This window comes from Madurella fahalii (genome assembly GCF_045866475.1).
Source record: "Madurella fahalii IFM 68171 DNA, scaffold_1, whole genome shotgun sequence".
In the NCBI taxonomy this organism is placed as follows: Eukaryota; Fungi; Ascomycota; class Sordariomycetes; order Sordariales; genus Madurella; species Madurella fahalii.
In genome coordinates, this window is record NW_027263971.1 from 9,232,949 (window position 1) to 9,250,193 (window position 17,245).

Here is a 17,245-nt window from a genome sequence, read left to right on the forward strand (position 1 = left end):
AGGGCAAATATTGCGCTTCTTATTAGATACTGAAAGTAGTAAGGAATATGTTTGTGTTTGCTTTCCACATAGGGATGCACCACAGCGGGCTGCCCAACCTCAGGCCGAGTGCTGGGGTCACGTCATCGGTCTCTTTAGCAACTGGTCCCTGCTTAACACTTACCTTCAGGTCAGACAAGGCACTGTACACACTGTTACGTACACTATACGGCCGACCAAGAAACCAGAGACATGATGGCGGATCTGTATCCATTTGTATTCAACTTCCTGGACTTGCATTCGATTATTGTTGCTGTCCCTGGTTAATCTTATGCCCTAGCAACTCCGCTGCCGCGTCCCGAGAAATGAGCTAGAGACTTTCAGACTAGCCTCAGTCGCATGCGAGCATGTCTCGCACGGGGCATGCAGTCCCCTTCGGCTTCTACATACAACCCGTCATAACATGTGGTGAGACTACGTGTACTGCACTGTGCAATTTTTCGAGGACTCGGCTCTCGCCTGCTCAGACGGGAGGGTCAGAATGCGCGCCCTGGCTTTCTCGACATCAAATATCGACAGTGGGCAAACACAGTTCCCGCTTCTCTACACACTGTCCTGCTTGTTCTGGGCTTTAGGGGCTGACTGGCTCCGGTCCAAGCGTCCTATTTAGAAACAACACCACGTTTCCCATCAATCGCAAGCGCCGAAAACGCCGGACATCAAGCTTTCCGACCCATCCACGCCCTGGTCCCCCGATCTTTCCTTCAGCCGAGCTGTTCGTACCATCTTCATTCTCCTTATTCGCCTTTAATATTCTCACGACCTCTCATTTTCGCAATCCTTTGCGGCGCGTGTTATTTTCTCGACTCGGCAAAGCCACGCGCGGCGCTTCGACCATCGAACCCGCATCGTGCCCTCTGGTCTCCCCACTCCTGGGGAGCGATCGATAGCTAGCCGGTTCGGCCATCACATTCACGTCCAACTCGGCAACAGAACTGTCGCCATGGCCGTGTCAATCAACGACCGCACGGCGGAATTCCGCCACATCGTCACAGCAGCCAAGAAGAAACAGGCGGCAAAGCCTGGCTCGCAGAGACTCTTAAGCGATGCGCAAAAGAACGCGGCCGGTGCCAATGGGCAACCGCGGCGCTCAGAGTTCGCGCGAAACGCAGCAGAAATTGGCAGGGGAATCTCGGCGACAATGGGCAAACTCCAGAAGCTGGCGCAACGTAGGCCCCGCCACGACCCCCGCCTGCGATTGCTGATGCTGACCGATCGTAGTGGCCAAGAAGCGCTCTCTCTTTGACGACAACCCGGTCGAAGTAAACGAAGTACGCCTAGGCGCTTCCATGGGACGGGTCCTAAGGGCTATGCTGACGCTTGGTAGTTGACCTTTATCATCAAGCAAGACTTGTCCCGCCTAAACGAAGATATTCGGAATCTCCAAGCACTGTCAAAGCGGCTACACCCCAAGCCGGACCAAGAAGGAGAGAACAACAAGAACATCTTGCTGCTCCTGCAGGGGAAGTTGGGAGATGTCAGCGCGAATTTCAAGGTATGCTGGTTTGCCCGCGCTCTTCCCATTCCAATGACCCAGGTGCTCACGTTCCTGCAGGATGTCTTGGAGATCAGGACAAAGAACATTCAGGCGTCGAGATCACGGACCGAGGCTTTTGTCTCGACAGTGGGACAGCATGCGCACGCATCCTTACAACAGTCTGCGTCCCCGCTCTACGGCACCCCGAATAGGGGAACACCGTCCCCAGGAGCAGACCTCATCTCGCTCAACCCCATGGGAGACCAACAGATGCAGTTGCAGATGATGGAGGAGGGCCAGAACACGTACATCCAACAACGGGGGCAGGCAATCGAGGCAATCGAGTCGACCATCAACGAGCTCGGGTCAATGTACGCCAAGGGACATCTGTAGATGGAAGTTGGCAAGTTTCATGGCTAACCAACGCTCACAGTTTCGGACAACTCGCCGCCATGGTCAGCGAACAATCCGAGATGATCCAGCGAATCGATGCAAACACGTACGTCTAGCCAAGCGCGTTATCCATGGCATCACGCTAACCCGTGTGCAGAGAGGAGGTCGTGGACAACGTCGAAGGCGCGCAAAAAGAACTACTTCGTTACTGGTCGCGCGTCTCAGGGAATCGATGGCTCATAGCGAAAATGTTTGGTGTTCTTGTGAGTGAGCCACACGTTGCTGTCTTAGCGAGGACGAAGCTGACACCCGAGAAAATAGATGATCTTTTTCCTGCTCTGGGTGTTGATCGCCGGGTAGATGGGCCTTGGTGCCGCCTTCTCTTCTTTGTACAATCCTTCTTTCTCTCCTTTTATCACTTGCGGCGGCCTCATGATAGACTATCGCATGGTACGGTATACATTAGTAATACGAGGTTCGACGAAGGCATCGCGTCGGCTCAGCTCGACGCCTCAAGGGCTGGAGGGGTGCGTCCTTTTTGTATCAACTTAGATGACAAACGGCGTAGGGGAAAAGCCGTCGGTAGCCAGCGGGCTGCCTTGAATGACATGGGAATTCTCAACGAGCGGCTTCGGTTACGGTGCTTACATCTGTGATTGGATATTCTGCATGACACGCAGAGATCTTCGTCGCGATGCAGATGTCGAGCAATGATGCCTTGCAGCACCGCAGGAGGCTCGAATCAAGGGACGACGCCCGGGTCATGTCCAGTCGGCTTCTCGAAAGCGGAACCAATTTTCCACCTATTGTAGCATTGCAACATGCAAGGATGAAGATGGAGACTCAACTCTGCCCCTGGAAGGTTACGACTCCGACTGAGCGGGGGAGGGGCTGGCTCTCCGCGCTTCTCCCCCACTTCCACCAGGAAAGATACCTACCTCACCTGGCGAAGCCGCCTGACCTGCCTTTTGGCATGACGAGGAAATCTTTTGGATATTTATGAAGATGAGCGACATGTAGAAGGCGGAGTTGGTCAGATTACCGCTGAGAGAACGATTGAGAACTACGGTATCTATCTCTAGAAGAGTTGAGATCCAGTACAGGAACCTATTGTCTGCCCCGACAGATGGGCCGTTGACGGTGCACTTCGGGTCCCGCTGCACCGCCCACATTGGCATTTGGTGATGCTCCATTTAGCCGGTTTGTCAGGTTACCCACTTGAAACAGCAGGCCGTGTGGCTAGCTCTCTCCAAGCTGCCACGCCAGAGCTTCCACCGGTCTCGTCATGCTCCTCTTCCCGAGAATTTCTCCGTGCGGAAAACAGTTGTCTACCCGTGACTTGCTTCTTGCCATCGAGGATTTATACATCCAAGCTGCTGCCAGTACGGACACAGAGGCCACTTATACACTCGCTATTGAGAATCCAGCCTTGTATCGTCTTCACCACCAGACCGGAGATTGCTCGCAGGATCACCACATCCAGACCAATCAGTAGCACCATCACAATGGCAAACAAGACATTCAAGCTCAACACCGGCCAGGACATTCCCGCCCTCGGACTAGGTAAGCCCAGACATCCAACCGTGAAGCACCTAGCTCACAGCCATCCTCTCAGGAACATGGCAATCTGATCCGGGCAAGGTCAAGGGCGCCGTCGCATTTGCGCTGAAATCGGGGTACAAGCTAATCGACTGCGCCTACTGCTATGCCAATGAGGAAGAGGTTGGCCAGGGCTTGGCCGAGGCCTTCGCCGCTGGCGTCAAGCGCGAGGACATTTTCGTCGTGACCAAGGTGTGGGCGACGTACACGACGCGGGTTGAGCTGGGGCTGGACAAGAGCTTGAAGAGTCTGGGGTTAGACTATGTTGACTTGTTCCTAGTGGTATGTCGGCATTGCTATTTTCTTGGGGTTTGGGGCAGCCTGGAGGACTGACATGAAAGGGGTAATGCTGTAGCACTGGCCGTTGTTGATGAACCCTAACGGCAAGTCTCGTCCTCCCTCCCGCATTCTCAGCAACTAATTTTCTGACCTTGTCCCTCAGGAAACGACGACCGCTTCCCCAAACTCCCCAACGGCGAGCGCGATATCATCCGCTCTCACAACCACGTCGACACCTGGAAGCAAATGGAGCAGGTCCTCCAAACCGGCAAGGCCAAGGCCATTGGCGTGTCCAACGTCTGTCTTCCTCTTCCCCACCGCCTGATCATGAGATATTAATGTAAAAGCAAACAAAACAGTACAGCAAACGCTACCTCGAGCAACTCCTTCCCCACGCCACCGTCCTCCCGGCCGTCAACCAGATCGAGAACCATCCGGCCCTCCCACAGCAGGAGATTGTCGACCTCTGCAAGGAAAAGGGCATCCACATCATGGCGTACAGCCCGCTGGGCAGCACGGGCAGCCCGTTGTTCACAGCGGAGCCCGTGGTCAAGATCTCGCAGAAGCACGCCGTCAAGCCGGCGACGGTCCTGCTGAGCTATCACTGTACGCCCCTCTCCCTCCCTCCGTCCTTCTCTCTCCCTCCTGCAGGGATTTTTTTTTTCTCGTGTCGTTTGTCGGGCGCAAGATGCTAATGCGTGTAATGTACTACCTACTCTTCAGTATCCCGCGGCAGCACCGTCCTGGCCAAGTCGGTCACGCCCGAGCGTATCAAGGAGAACATGAACCTGATTGACCTGGATGGCGAGGATGTTAAGTTGCTGAACGAGTACTCGGACAAGCTGACGCGCGAGGGCAAGCTGCAGCGGTTTGTGTACCCGCCATTTGGGGTCGACTTTGGGTTTCCGGATAAGTCGTAGGGCCCGGGCCGGTCTGGGGTGTAGACAAGTGGGATAGAGGTTACGAAATAGAGGGTTTTTATTGGGAATTGTGTTGATCGTGTTTGGTCTAGTTGCTCCGGTGTTGCGACCGTGTTGTAGTGTCTAGGATGCCGTGAATGATATCTACATACCTCCCAGAAGACATACCTCACATATTCACCATGACTTTTAGCACCAAGTTTCCCTTGTCATCTCGGACCCTGGCAGCCATGTCAAACGCCCGCGGAATGCTCTCCATGCCGTCAAACCGCTGCGTGATAAGCTTCCCAAAGTCTGGAAGCTTGGGGTCCTGGCTGGCTAGCAGCTCAATGACCCGCGGGTACGTGCCGGCGTAGCGGAAGACACCGACCAGGTCGACTTCGCGGAGGGCCGCCGCCGAAATGGGCAGCGTCTGGATGGGATTGCCCATGCCGATGAGCATGATTTTGCCTCCAGGGGCAGTTGCCTGTCATGACCATCAGTCAGAAAACACCGCCTGGCTTCCGCCCAGGACACTCACATAGATGGAAGCTTGCAGACAGGCCTCAACACCCGTACACTCGTACGTGGCTGCGACCTCTCTGACAGGACCACTGCTACCACCAAGTACGGTCGACTTCACAGTCTCAGCTACCTCCTTTGCAAACTCGAGCTTCGCCTCGAGTGTCTCGGGCCGTTTCATGGGCACAACGACGGCGGCATCGGCGAAACCGTTGGCGACGGCGAACTTCACCCGCTCCTCCTGGATGTCGGCAATGACTACCCTGGACTGTGCTACCACCTTGCTGATGGCGGCACAGAGAAGGCCGACAGTCCCGGCGCCGAAGACGAGAACTGTGGACCCTGGCGGGAGCCGCGCCCTATCGGAAGCGTGAAGGGCAACGGACAGGGGCTCTACAAGCGCACCTAGCTCCAGGGAGACACTGAGTGGGAGCCTGGCGCCTGTGTCAACAAAGGCATCAACACCCTCAGGGGCTGCTTCCGGCGGACATACTTGTGGCACCACCTCGCCGGGTGGGTGATCTGCTCTTGGAGGGTGCCCTGGGCATGTGGAAACGCCTTTGCCGAGCTCCGGAACTTCATCTGCCTGCAGATGTTGTACCGCCCGCTCAGACACAGCTCACACTGCTCGCAGGGCTGGCCGACCTCGAGAGCGACGTGGTCCCCGACTCGCAGCGAGCCGACGGCAGACCCCACGGCCGTGACGACACCGGCCGATTCATGGCCCAGGGTGAGCGGCTCACGCACCAGAATGTCGCCGTTGCGGTAGTGGCTGAAGTAATGCAGGTCCGACCCGCAGAGGCCTGTTGTCTTGACGGCCACTTGCACGTCGTCTGGGCCTAGGGGAGGCAAGTCCCGCTCTTCCTGGAAAGAGTATCAACGTGGATTCGGGGGGTCGTAAGGAGAGTCTCTTACCACTCGCAAGTCTCGAGCTCCATGGAGTACCGAGGCGTTCGTTCTGCCAGAAGCCATCTATTCCGTGGTCAAGGGATGGCGAGGAGCCAAAGTAGGATTAGGAAATGTCACGGTTCGGAAACCGACAGCAGAGACGAAGGAACGGGACTGGATCACTGTTACCCGTCCAACCTTCCGCTCAGTTGCCCTAGGACGGGGCGCCGATATCGATCCCGGATGTACCCCCACGATCTTCCAATCTCCCCCGATCTCGCGGGGCAGTTGTGTTCATTTGGTAGAGGGGCGGTGGGGCAGCCCCGCGCGCTGCAGTTCCCCGACCCGAGTCCCCATTGCCACAACCTTGGACTCTGTGTCTTTTTGCTGGTAAGCAGATTCAGTGCATCGCAGCTGGTTTTCCAATCCAATAAATCGAAGGTATATAATTGGGAAGTAATTTTTCGGAGTGGACAGCAATACCCGCGTTTCCTATCACTTGTCTATTGTTGCACTGCGTCCCTCCAGCCCACTTACACAGCTGCACTGAACATTAGAGACGTCAGCGAGCTTCATTGAACTATCGCTTTGGAAGCTGCCATATGGAAGATGGCGACAAGCGGTAGTGTTGCCAGCATGTTTTCGCTCGAGGGCCACACGGCTCTCGTCACGGGCGGAACTCGAGGCATCGGAAAGGCGGTTGCCCTCGCCCTGGCCGAAGCCGGAGCCGATATTCTGCTAGTCCAGGTAAAACCGCAGCCAATTCCACCAGCAAATGTACCCTAAGCTTACACGAGATTAGAGAGATGAAACGTCGACTGACACACGCGACGCTATCCGCCAACTCGGCCGCACGGCTGCCGTCTACACAGCAGACCTCAGCTCGGCCGAAGATGTCGCAAGACTCGTCCCCCGGATTCTTGCCGACGGCCATCAGATCCGCATCCTCGTCAACTGCGCCGGCATCCAGCGGAGACATCCCTGCGAGCAGTTTCCCGACTTTGACTTCAACCAAGTCATCCAAGTGAACCTCAACAGCGTCTTCACCCTCTGCCGCGATGTCGGCGCCCACATGTTGGAGTTGGATCAATCCCCTGCCACTGGCCGCAGGGGCTCCATCATCAACTTCGCCTCACTGCTCACCTTCCAGGGCGGTCTGACCGTGCCCGCGTATGCCGCGTCCAAGGGCGCCGTCGGCCAGCTCACCAAGAGCTTCGCCAACGAGTGGACGGCCCGGGGTGTCACCGTCAATGCCATCGCCCCTGGGTACATCGAGACCGACATGAACACCGCGCTGCTCAATGACCCGGATCGGTTGGCGAGCATCAGCGCGAGGATACCGGCGGGAAGGGTATTCCACTCCACAATATCTTATGAGTGCTATTACTTGGAATGCTAACGCTGCTGTCTATTAGTGGGGTAGTCCCGATGATTTCAAAGGCACCGCTGTATATCTCGCTAGCAAAGCCAGCGCCTATGTGAGCGGTCACGTACTCGTCGTTGACGGTGGGTGGATGGGGCGGTAAGCTATCACTATCCCTGAGTCATGGGATTAATGCTTGCCAGGCCACCTTGCACAGAGGTGAATTGGCTCGAGAGAAGAATAAAATATACTATGATTACTGAATCTTCAGCGTCATTGCCTTGTCTAAGAATTTGCAATTACAGACTACAGAACCCCAAGACGCAGATGTCTACAACTTCAACATTAGGGTTTTTATAGGCATTATATCGACTACAATTGTTATTACCAGCGCCAAACAATATAGAAGGGAAATGTCGAAGTAGCCTGATGGTCGGAATAAGTAACTGTAATCTGGAGCGTCAATTTACCTAGTTAAGGTAGGCAATCTGATGCTCGTATCTGAAGACGAGAAGATAGACACGTGTCATATAATAAGATATATAGCTACTCTCAAAAGAAGGATCGCTCCGCGATCCGTATGCTCTACTCACTTCACCGAATTCGTTTGCCAATAGGTACTAGCATGTAAGACAGCTGCCTTGATAGAAATCAGACGTATACTGCAGTTACGGTCGGTCGGTTGATCTCCACCAACAGGATAGGAGGATCTCGCAAGGCATCCTCGCGAGGCGAATTTGATGGCCAAACGCGGCGTGTGTGTTGTGCAAAAGAAGTCTCGGTCAGTCAACATGCAGAGGTCGGATCGGGAGAAGCGGCTGTTTTCTGGTTATAGTGTAGATGCACTCAAAGCCCAGAGCGAATATCCACAAAGGGCCGCCCGGGTCGAACGGCCCAGGTACTTAATTCTTAAGAGCCCAAAGGATATTCTCCTGTTAATGTGTCACAGGAAGGGCAAGGAATAAGACCTGAGGACCCACCCTCGGAACTCGGAGAATGCTGGTCTGAATCTCGGAACCATGCGCAGCGCAGGACGTATACGCTGCTAATGGCTACGGCATTGGTCGGTGGAGTTTCTCCGGTTGCTCTTGGGTTATAACCTGCTCTTCGCCACTGGCTGGTGTCGCCGGGATAGGCGCATATCCGACATAGTATCCATTGACGGACTCATGCCTTTGTCGAGGGAGCTTACTTCGGGCACATTCCGATCATATATCAACGACGCCCCTAGTGGCCCTTTCGTTCACGTCCTTGAACCACTTGCTGTGTTGCTTAGACTGTATACATCTCTGATCGGTGGCAACTGTCAATAATATCGTGGCGAAGAGATCTTCTTCTCGAGGCTCCCGCCGCCACCCGGTCGCCACAGCCACTCAATAATAAGTATGAAGTAAGCCTATAAAACAACCTGTCTTCCCACACCCGTACTGTGGCACGCTATGAAAGAAAAAATAGAGGAAGAGAATGAGAGATTGAAAAACCCCTCCCTATTGAGTCACAAGCACTTCCCAAATTACTTTATTAAACAGGGTTTGTCGCACCCTTCTCGAGAAGCCTCTCTACGATATCGTTGTAGCCCTCGGATGCAGCCGCCTGGAGCGCCGTACCGTAGCGTCCGCCCTGCGCGTTGACGTCGGCGCCCTTCTCGAGAAGAATCTCTACGATATCGTTGTCGCCCCCGGATGCAGCCGCCTGGAGCGCCGTACCGTATTCTCCGCCCTGCGCGTTGACGTCGGCGCCCTTCTCGAGAAGAATCTCTACGATATCGTAGCCCCCGAATGCAGCCGCCTGGAGCGCCGTACCGTAGTATCCGCCCTGCGCGTTGACGTCGGCGCCCTTCTCGAGAAGCCTCTCTACGATATCGTTGTCGCCCCCGAATGCAGCCGCCTGGAGCGCCGTACCGTATTCTCCGCCCTGCGCGTTGACGTCGGCGCCCTTCTCGAGAAGAATCTCTACGATATCGTTGTCGCCCTCGGATGCAGCCGCCTGGAGCGCCGTACCGTAGTATCCGCCCTGCGCGTTGACGTCGGCGCCCTTCTCGAGAAGAATCTCTACGATATCGTTGTAGCCCTCGGATGCAGCCGCCTGGAGCGCCGTACCGTATTCTCCGCCCTGCGCGTTGACGTCGGCGCCCTTCTCGAGAAGAATCATTACAAGGCTACGGCATCCAAGAATCGCCAATATATATAGCAGGGAGGCTCCTCTGGCAGACTCCTGAGGAACATACTCGAAGGTGTCATGAAACAGGCTTACTCGTTCCCAGCTATAACGTTCCTCTCTTAGCCGGTGCAGAAATTCAGCCTGTCCGACATGCCCTCCTTCTGCCGCTTCGGCGTGATAGAAAATGTACTTTGATGCATATTCCAAGAACGGATAGTGAGACCTAAGGCTCGTTGCATTTTCGCTCTCCTTCAGTGACGGCAGTGGGACCATCATAATGTACGACAAACAGCAGGCCTTCAAGCGATTATGGCTGGTGCCAATGGGATTCGGCTTGAGCGCCGCGTCCAGACTCTGGAGCCGCTGATTTCGGAGGAGGAAGTCGTTGACAGACTCGTGAATAAACTGTACTGACCCTTCTTTGCCTTTACGGACCTCGATGAGCCCTCTCGAAGAGTTGATGACGCGCCGCCGGATATCGTCGGGTGTTATCCTTGATGCGTCCCAAGCGGCTAGGTTGTCGGTACTCGTGCCAGCCAGCATGGCATAGTATAACTCTTCCGGCTTTAGCGGTCGCCGTGCGAACAAGACCCACTGTAGCATCAGGATGGTTTCGTGCTTGTCCGGGTTGTCTTTGTCTAGGATCGTCCAAAACAGTGTATCGAGGTCATCCGGCACCTCGCGCAACTTCTGCTGCATTGCCTCAACCTTGCCCTCGTCATATGCTTTATTCAGCATCGTAACGACAAGCACAACCCACATGAAGATGCCGGATGCCTTTTTAAGCACACATTCCTCAATCTCTTTATCCCGCTTCGTCAACTCGTCGCGGACATATGTGGCAATGTCTCTGTTATGCTCTTCTGTTGTTTCTATGACCAGCTCCTGATATGTCTTCATGCTGATATGAGGATAATGGCGGCTTGAGAGACAGATGTTGAGAGTGGTATTAGCATGGGTGGCCCTGATACTCAGCTCTTCCAGGAATCTCACAACATCTCGTACATGTCGCTCGCTGCATTCGTCTAACGCATCGACAAGAAGGACAAGCGGCTTTGACGGACGGTGCTGTGTCTCTAAGAAGAGGAACTCCCTAAGTTCTGGCTCCCGCCAATCCCACTTCTCTGATCGATGTATTCGTTGTTTGTCGCGGAAGAGAGGGATGAAGCGTTCGTAAATGGACGGGTCTTCGTTGACTAGTTGCCACACCAGCGAACGTAGCATGCCGAGAGGAGTTTTCTCCAAGGGTACGCCTCGAGCGTTGAAGAAGTATGCCACAACGGTATGGTTCCGGAAGGCCCGCCGGCAGTGTGCCAGCGTATGCTTCATCAGTGTCGACTTTCCCGACCCCGGCTTTCCCTTGACCCAGAGCACTCCATTATGGCTTGGAAGATTGGTGCGGTCGCGCCACTGCCGAAATTCGGTTGTTTCGAAGAACCAATCGCAAGTGTTCAGATGGGCGAAGGCGATGTCTTGCCGGCGAGCGTCGAGGCCACAGAAGCTGAGAGATTGCAGACAGGCTGTTCATTGTCAGCTTCGAGGCTAAAAGTGCTCGGAAACAAGTAAGCTAACCCTCTTTCTCTTTTAAGCGAGCCTGTTGTTCGTCGCGACCAGACGGTGCAGCTATTGGATGTTAGCGCTGGCCTAGGTTCGTGACGGCCGAGGCGTACCGTAATTAGAGAAAGGAGTCGACGCGGAAACGTGGGCCTCCGCCGGCTGAAACGTCGTCGGCACTTTTCTTTGGACAGGCTGAACTTCTGGGTCATCAAGAACAGAGGATATTCTCCCGCCCGCTGGCACGAGCAACAACACCTCTTTTGCGTACGCCGCCGCCGTTGCGGCAGCATATTCTTGCCACCTCTTGTTCTTGTGTGAATCCGCATAGTCGCAGATTCCCCGGATTACCAGACCCGGGATATCGCTCATGATGCCGGCGGACTCCATTTCAAAGCAGATGATTCCATGCTTGTTGTGAAGTTCGTTGCGCTTCTCACTTGACATGACGAGTGTGTTCGCCGAGCCGATAGTGCCATAATGGATGCGGGGGGAGTCAGTCTCCCGCGCTGCGCTGCTGCCTCGATCATTACGTCGCTTTGATCGTGTCATGTCACAAAGCTTTTCGCAAAGCTTCTGCCTGTTTGAATGGGGGTAGTTGTCCTCAAAGAGACGGTCATGCTCAGCCCCGGGATCTTCGAAGGCTTGCCGCGAGTGCGCGTTGAGGCCTCCTCGAAGACCACGTAGATATTCCGGAATCCTGCTTCCCGGCGACCTCGTGTGGGCGATCCGGACATTATGTACCGCGGTTAGAAGAGCAGAAGACGGATGAAGCATATGCTCCCTGACGCTCAGTGTGTTCTTGTCCTCCCATGCGCCGAATTCGTAATGGACAACCCCCGCTTTCCCCTGCCGTGGGATGCTAACGACGACGTCGCCCAATGTAATCTGCTCGGTCAAATCGGGGCTATGACACGGTACTCCTCCGGCAATCCCAACCACAAGAACATGTTTAATGTTCCGAAACGAGCGGCGCATGTTGGCGAGTACTGTGGCAGCCGATTGGGTGCCCATCATCGGGCACACAGCCATCACAACGTAGTGGACCCCTATTCGCCCCACATGATAGGAAGTATCGTCGTCGGGGACTTGTAGTGTTGTATATTCCTCCAGCATTCCAACCGCGGCAGTGAGTTCCAATGCCAGAGGCGCGATCCATCCGACAGTATACCGAGCAGTACCGGGCGCGGAGGCCATAGCGAGGATCGTTATCCTATCGAAGAAGCTTAGGTTAATCGTACGGCTTTAAGAAACAGGGGTAAACTTTAATTACACTGCGGGATCTCAAATGGAGTATAAATTGGAGTTCAAAAGAGATCCATAGTCGAGGAAAAGGAAAGGTATGTAGTTGTACCTACTCGATCCCATAGAAGTAGTGAAATGGTGAGGACGGCCAGTGGCCAGACAGACAAGATGGACAGGACGGACAGGGTCAGACAACCACAACAGTAGGTACGTAGGTTTCCGCAGCCCCAGGCAAGGTCAAACAATACGTGCTTATAGAGTTCACTCTGGTAAAAGGCAGAGCATCTTCCACGCAAGGGAGGCCTTCAAGTAGGGCGAACAACAAGTGTAGGAAAAAGGTGTGGAATTGGGTGCCTACCCAAGGACGGTCGGGGGCAGCCTGAGCAACATGGGACCCTCGGTCGTTAATTCAGCCACCTGGGCGTCAATCCAGTACTGCGGTAAGTCCCGCGCTCTGAGCGGAGGGCGGGATCCGGGGACAGCTTCCCCCAATGAGAGCTTGGCAACTCATTGATAGCAACGGCTGGGGAAAAAAAGAGCGGGGTAGCCTGAAATACCCAATGAAAAGTTTCGGATGGACTGCTCGTGGCTGATTTACTGGAGGTACTCGCGGGAAATGGATGCGCAGACGGACTGCCAGGGCCCAGCCATCGGGCAGTGGCGCAGCCTGCATAGCCGCAGGCAGAATGGCACCTCATCGTCGGGCGTCTTGACGGGAATTCGGGCGTCTTACTGCCCTGGCCTGCTCCCTTGAGCTCCTACACATATCATTTGCGCTCTTCGCACCAAAACACCTCGGTATTCCGAAGATATATCCATGGAAGAAATCAAAACTCTAGAGATTAATAAGCACTTAGCGACCCTATGTCTGGTCTCAACATTGACGTAGAAGTACGTAGAAGTCACTCCCGTTGTTAATACTTGGCACGTGAGAACTACAACGTGGGATCACCTCTTGGAGGTAAGTTTTCTGGAATTCTATCCCCGATATCCTGCTAAAATATATCGTAAAGTTCTGACCGCCCGCGGGCACGGCTTATGTATGTCGTGAGACTGAACGAAGTATATCAGGACTCTGACAAGTCTGCAGCTTCGTATCCTTGAGAGCGATAGCAAACGCCCCGGACGTGCTTCTGAGGGCTATGCTGAGTAAATTTGGAGTTCCGCCATCCCTGTTTGACCGAGTATGTCTCGAGTCGAATGGCTTCTCAGGCTGCGAGCCCTTTCTTGACGGCGACGGTGGTATTGCACAGTAGAGTACGTTTAGATACAATTTGTGGCATTGAGGTATATAACTTTAACAGCCCTAGATTACTGGTCTCGCTTCGTCGTGAAGCAAACGCATGAGAGCCTGCGACCGAAGCGCAGCTTCATCCGACACCCAGCGGCATGGCAGAAACCAAATCTCCAAAGGGGAACCCCGCCAAATTCAATCCTTCCGATCCATGGCTCTGGGACGGTTCCCTACGGCTGGGAATGGTACGAAATGGGGTTTTTCGTTCAGTGGATGCCTCCTTTCAACACATCAATACTATGCTTCGATCTTCCTCGCGCATTCCAAGTCTCGGTTCAGTCAGCGTTGACGTCTGGCGCCTACAAACTCGAATTCTCTGATCCATACGCTGGCTTCATAGTCATCCTCTACCAGCTAGTTTCCCTCTACGATAACTTAGTCTGGTCGATAAGGAATCATATATGCCGTTGGGAGGCGGTACGGTGAAGTAAGCCGACCATGTCATGTCTCTACGCTGACCAAGATGCGGCAGGGGCGTCAGCAAGAACTTGATTATTCCTTGTTGCACGAGATCGCAAGGCATGCAATCCACGTTAGCGAGGCGCTGGCAGTAGCGTTGGAGTCCGTCAAAGACCTCCAGCAACAACATCAAGACTTCATGGCAGCGCATGGTCGAAGTAATAAGTCCTGGCGCGAGAATCATAATCTCCTCAGGTTCACGCTACGTCTGCTTAACGGCCTTCTCTCGCGAGCCGAGTCGAATCAAGCGCGGCTTCAAAACGAAACTCTTGGTAAGTACTCGCGGTCTCATCGTGAGAATGACCAGAGTCCAGAAGGCAGATCTGCCCGTTGAGTCTAGTTCAGGACGATATCTGGCAGGTCGGCATATTAGATAGGACATGTCAGGCACGATGGCATTCAGTTACCGTGCCTGCGACTGCACATTATCCGTGCCTCTGGATGATGCCGAGCTAACTAAAAGCTATAGGCCTTCCACACCGCCGCGCAACGGGACAGTAAAACTCAAGTCCGGATAGGAGAAGAGGCAAAGAAGAAGACCACGACGATGAAGGCAATTGCTGTCATCACGATGACGTTCTTGCCCGCTACCTTTATCTCGGTAAAGCTGGCCGATCTACCGCGCATGTAACACTTTGGCTGACATTATCTTCGCAGTCGGTTTTCAGTACGCCATTTTTCCACTTTGAGCGAGCGCAAGACGGGGGGGAAGATGGGTTTACGGTGTTTAGCCTTTTCTGGATCTACTGGGTGCTCGCGGTCCCGCTGTCTCTGTTTACGCTTGGCTTGTGGGTTTTCTGGGATTGGGGGAAGAAGCAGGTGAGGCCAGAGCGAGTGCTTGGAAAGATTGATCCGAAGATGGAAACTGGCGTATAAATTAGCATTGTTTCGATTGCCGTCTCTAATGTGTACCTGAACGGAGAAAATACATTGATTAGGTAGGTATCTTGTTTGGTGACTCGAGGGCGAAAATTGGGCACACCAGACTTTTACAGGTGTTCGAATCGTCATATCATCGCTCGCTTCAACTTCATCGAGGTTAAACTGCTATCTAGTCCGCACCGAGGCTTAAACTTGAGAAGGAAATACTTACGATATATACCTTCTAGTCATACTTCAGTCAAGGCCTAGAGGACAGCTTCGTTGTACCAAACACCGTAACAGTCGCCATCGTTTAATCAGGCTACAGATAACCTTAGGCGCGATCCCTTAGCTAGGTCCCGTGGCCGCTAGGGAGCCAGGAGTCACAGGGTCGACTGGGACTGGTAGTTTTTGTGCCTCCATAAATCTACCTTACTCTGGATCAATCGACTTGGAATAAAAGGCCTCGTAGGGTAATGTTGAGAGGTCAGAGCAACCGGACATATTCTCGTAGCTTTACTTTATACAGTTCTCATTGGAATCAGCTTCCCGATGATTCTCGATTGCTCCAATCGTCGGCGTATACTAGGTGTACAGGGTGGAGGTTACGTCACGACTGTATGTCATGGATGTCGGCGCGGCAGGCGGTGGAGGGATATTTAAGTGCGAAGGGTCCACCAGCCAAGGCCCCACCCGCAATGATTAACATGATCCATTTCCCCATTTTCCCCATTTTCCCTGTCAATTCTGCGGGGCAGCAGACCATGTCCAATCACGCCGAGATCCAAGACCTCATTCGTTACCATTTCAGGAGGCCGGATCTCCTTTATGAGGCCACGTTAGCAGCCGGGGCGTCTATGCGCAAAGGAATCGATGGCGATGTGCAAGGGAACAAGCCTCTCGCCCTCATCGGAGACGCACTTATTCGCTTGGACGTCGCCGTCAGATCGTACGACCACGGAGTCAAGACAGGTACATGTAGCCATAAACATGTCTGTTAGCCTGACTTATACTAACCCGACCAGCTGAGAGCGGCCACATTCTCGCGGCGGCGGGGTCAAATCAAAACCTCGAGGCTCTTGGGAGACAGCTTGGCATAGCCGGAAGCATTACCAAAAATACTGCCAAAAATGTGGAGGTGCCGCGGACTACTCTAGCTTCGACCGTCGAGGCCTTGATAGGTGCGGTTTGGGTCGATTCGGAAAATAATTTCTCTCAAGTGCAGGAGGCAATTGAAGCTCTGGGCATCACTGAGCCCTTTTGGGATAGCCTAAGCTAGCTGCCAAGGACTGTCGACTTGTCTGCTATTGGACTAGTGTTCGATGGCAGAGCAGTTGTAAAGCTCAAACCGGCTTTCGGAGTAGAAAGTGGTGACGTTGGAGGTTTTGGATCAAGGCATCAATTCTGGACTTCTGTTTGCGTTGCTTGGGTGAGCAGACTTCCCGCACTGTTACTTGCTGTGCCACGATTATGGCCGTAGGCTGCTCGGTTGCTAACGCCTTTGTTTTGTGCATCTCCGCCGGCCCGTCGCTGCTTAGTGCGGCTTTGGCACCCGGGGAAACATGTCGGGATGTCACATTTGCCTAGTCTCCATCACGCAGTCCCAATCTTCTAGCTGTTGCGAATGGTGGGAAGGGGTGGTGGTGTGGCTAGTAGAGACTGCTGTAGTCCGGGCGTTGTATACAGACCTACGTTGGTGTTTGCCTTCGAAATTACTCTGCATTTATTGCGAACCTTCTTAGCCACCCATGTCACAGAGCTCTATAAACAAAACAAAAAAAACATTTTAAACAGTAATTGTTAGTTCACTAGAAGCCTCCGTGCTACATAAAATATATCGAAGGTTGCTTTGGAGGCCAGATCTAATGGCATATAGATGTTTGATGTGTAATGAGCTGGGGAGAGCAGTCTCCAGGGTTCTTGGGCCCTTTGATCAGAGGGAGCCAGTTACTGCAATGATGCTTTAGGGGCTAGATCTCGCGGGGAACCCGTTTTATTTTGTTGTATATATACGGCCGTCTGGGCCACTTATCCTTAATGGGACACCGAATTCCACACCTTTTCCGCCGGCCGTCGTTGCATTCCCCTCTAGTTTGACTGCTGGTATGTGGTGTAGATGTGTGTGTCTACACCATTTTACTACCATGTAACGGTATCAATGGTACGCTCGGGCGCCCACACTTTACAACCAAGGAACCAATTACGCAACATCA

The 17,245-nt window shown here is 53.7% G+C and overlaps 5 protein-coding genes across 5 annotated transcripts; 3 read left to right on the forward strand and 2 right to left on the reverse strand.

The window, feature by feature from the left end:
* Positions 1–982: 982 nt before the first annotated feature.
* On the forward strand, positions 983–2,269 carry sed5 (Integral membrane protein SED5; the record flags this gene model as incomplete). Its single annotated transcript, XM_071057931.1, has 7 exons — positions 983–1,208; positions 1,261–1,310; positions 1,367–1,534; positions 1,595–1,887; positions 1,950–2,015; positions 2,067–2,172; positions 2,231–2,269. The coding sequence occupies 7 exons, from the start codon at positions 983–985 to the stop codon at positions 2,267–2,269; spliced, it is 948 nt and encodes a 315-aa protein (XP_070914032.1).
* Positions 2,270–4,876: 2,607 nt separating this feature from the next.
* Positions 4,877–6,180, reverse strand: MFIFM68171_02510 (Enoyl reductase (ER) domain-containing protein; the record flags this gene model as incomplete). The annotated part of the gene is made up of 4 exons (XM_071057932.1): positions 4,877–5,173; positions 5,228–5,642; positions 5,702–6,072; positions 6,124–6,180. The coding sequence occupies 4 exons, from the start codon at positions 6,178–6,180 to the stop codon at positions 4,877–4,879; spliced, it is 1,140 nt and encodes a 379-aa protein (XP_070914033.1).
* A 552-nt stretch (positions 6,181–6,732) lies between these two features.
* On the forward strand, positions 6,733–7,622 carry MFIFM68171_02511 (uncharacterized protein; the record flags this gene model as incomplete). The annotated part of the gene is made up of 3 exons (XM_071057933.1): positions 6,733–6,843; positions 6,899–7,447; positions 7,512–7,622. 3 exons carry the CDS (start codon positions 6,733–6,735, stop codon positions 7,620–7,622), a joined length of 771 nt encoding a protein of 256 aa, XP_070914034.1.
* Positions 7,623–8,980: 1,358 nt separating this feature from the next.
* MFIFM68171_02512 (Ankyrin repeat-containing domain protein) lies at positions 8,981–12,370 on the reverse strand (the record flags this gene model as incomplete). Its single annotated transcript, XM_071057934.1, has 4 exons — positions 8,981–9,544; positions 9,713–11,139; positions 11,192–11,242; positions 11,290–12,370. The coding sequence occupies 4 exons, from the start codon at positions 12,368–12,370 to the stop codon at positions 8,981–8,983; spliced, it is 3,123 nt and encodes a 1,040-aa protein (XP_070914035.1).
* A 3,426-nt stretch (positions 12,371–15,796) lies between these two features.
* Positions 15,797–16,311, forward strand: MFIFM68171_02513 (RNase III domain-containing protein; the record flags this gene model as incomplete). Its single annotated transcript, XM_071057935.1, has 2 exons — positions 15,797–16,004; positions 16,058–16,311. 2 exons carry the CDS (start codon positions 15,797–15,799, stop codon positions 16,309–16,311), a joined length of 462 nt encoding a protein of 153 aa, XP_070914036.1.
* Between the last annotated feature and the right edge of the window lie 934 nt (positions 16,312–17,245).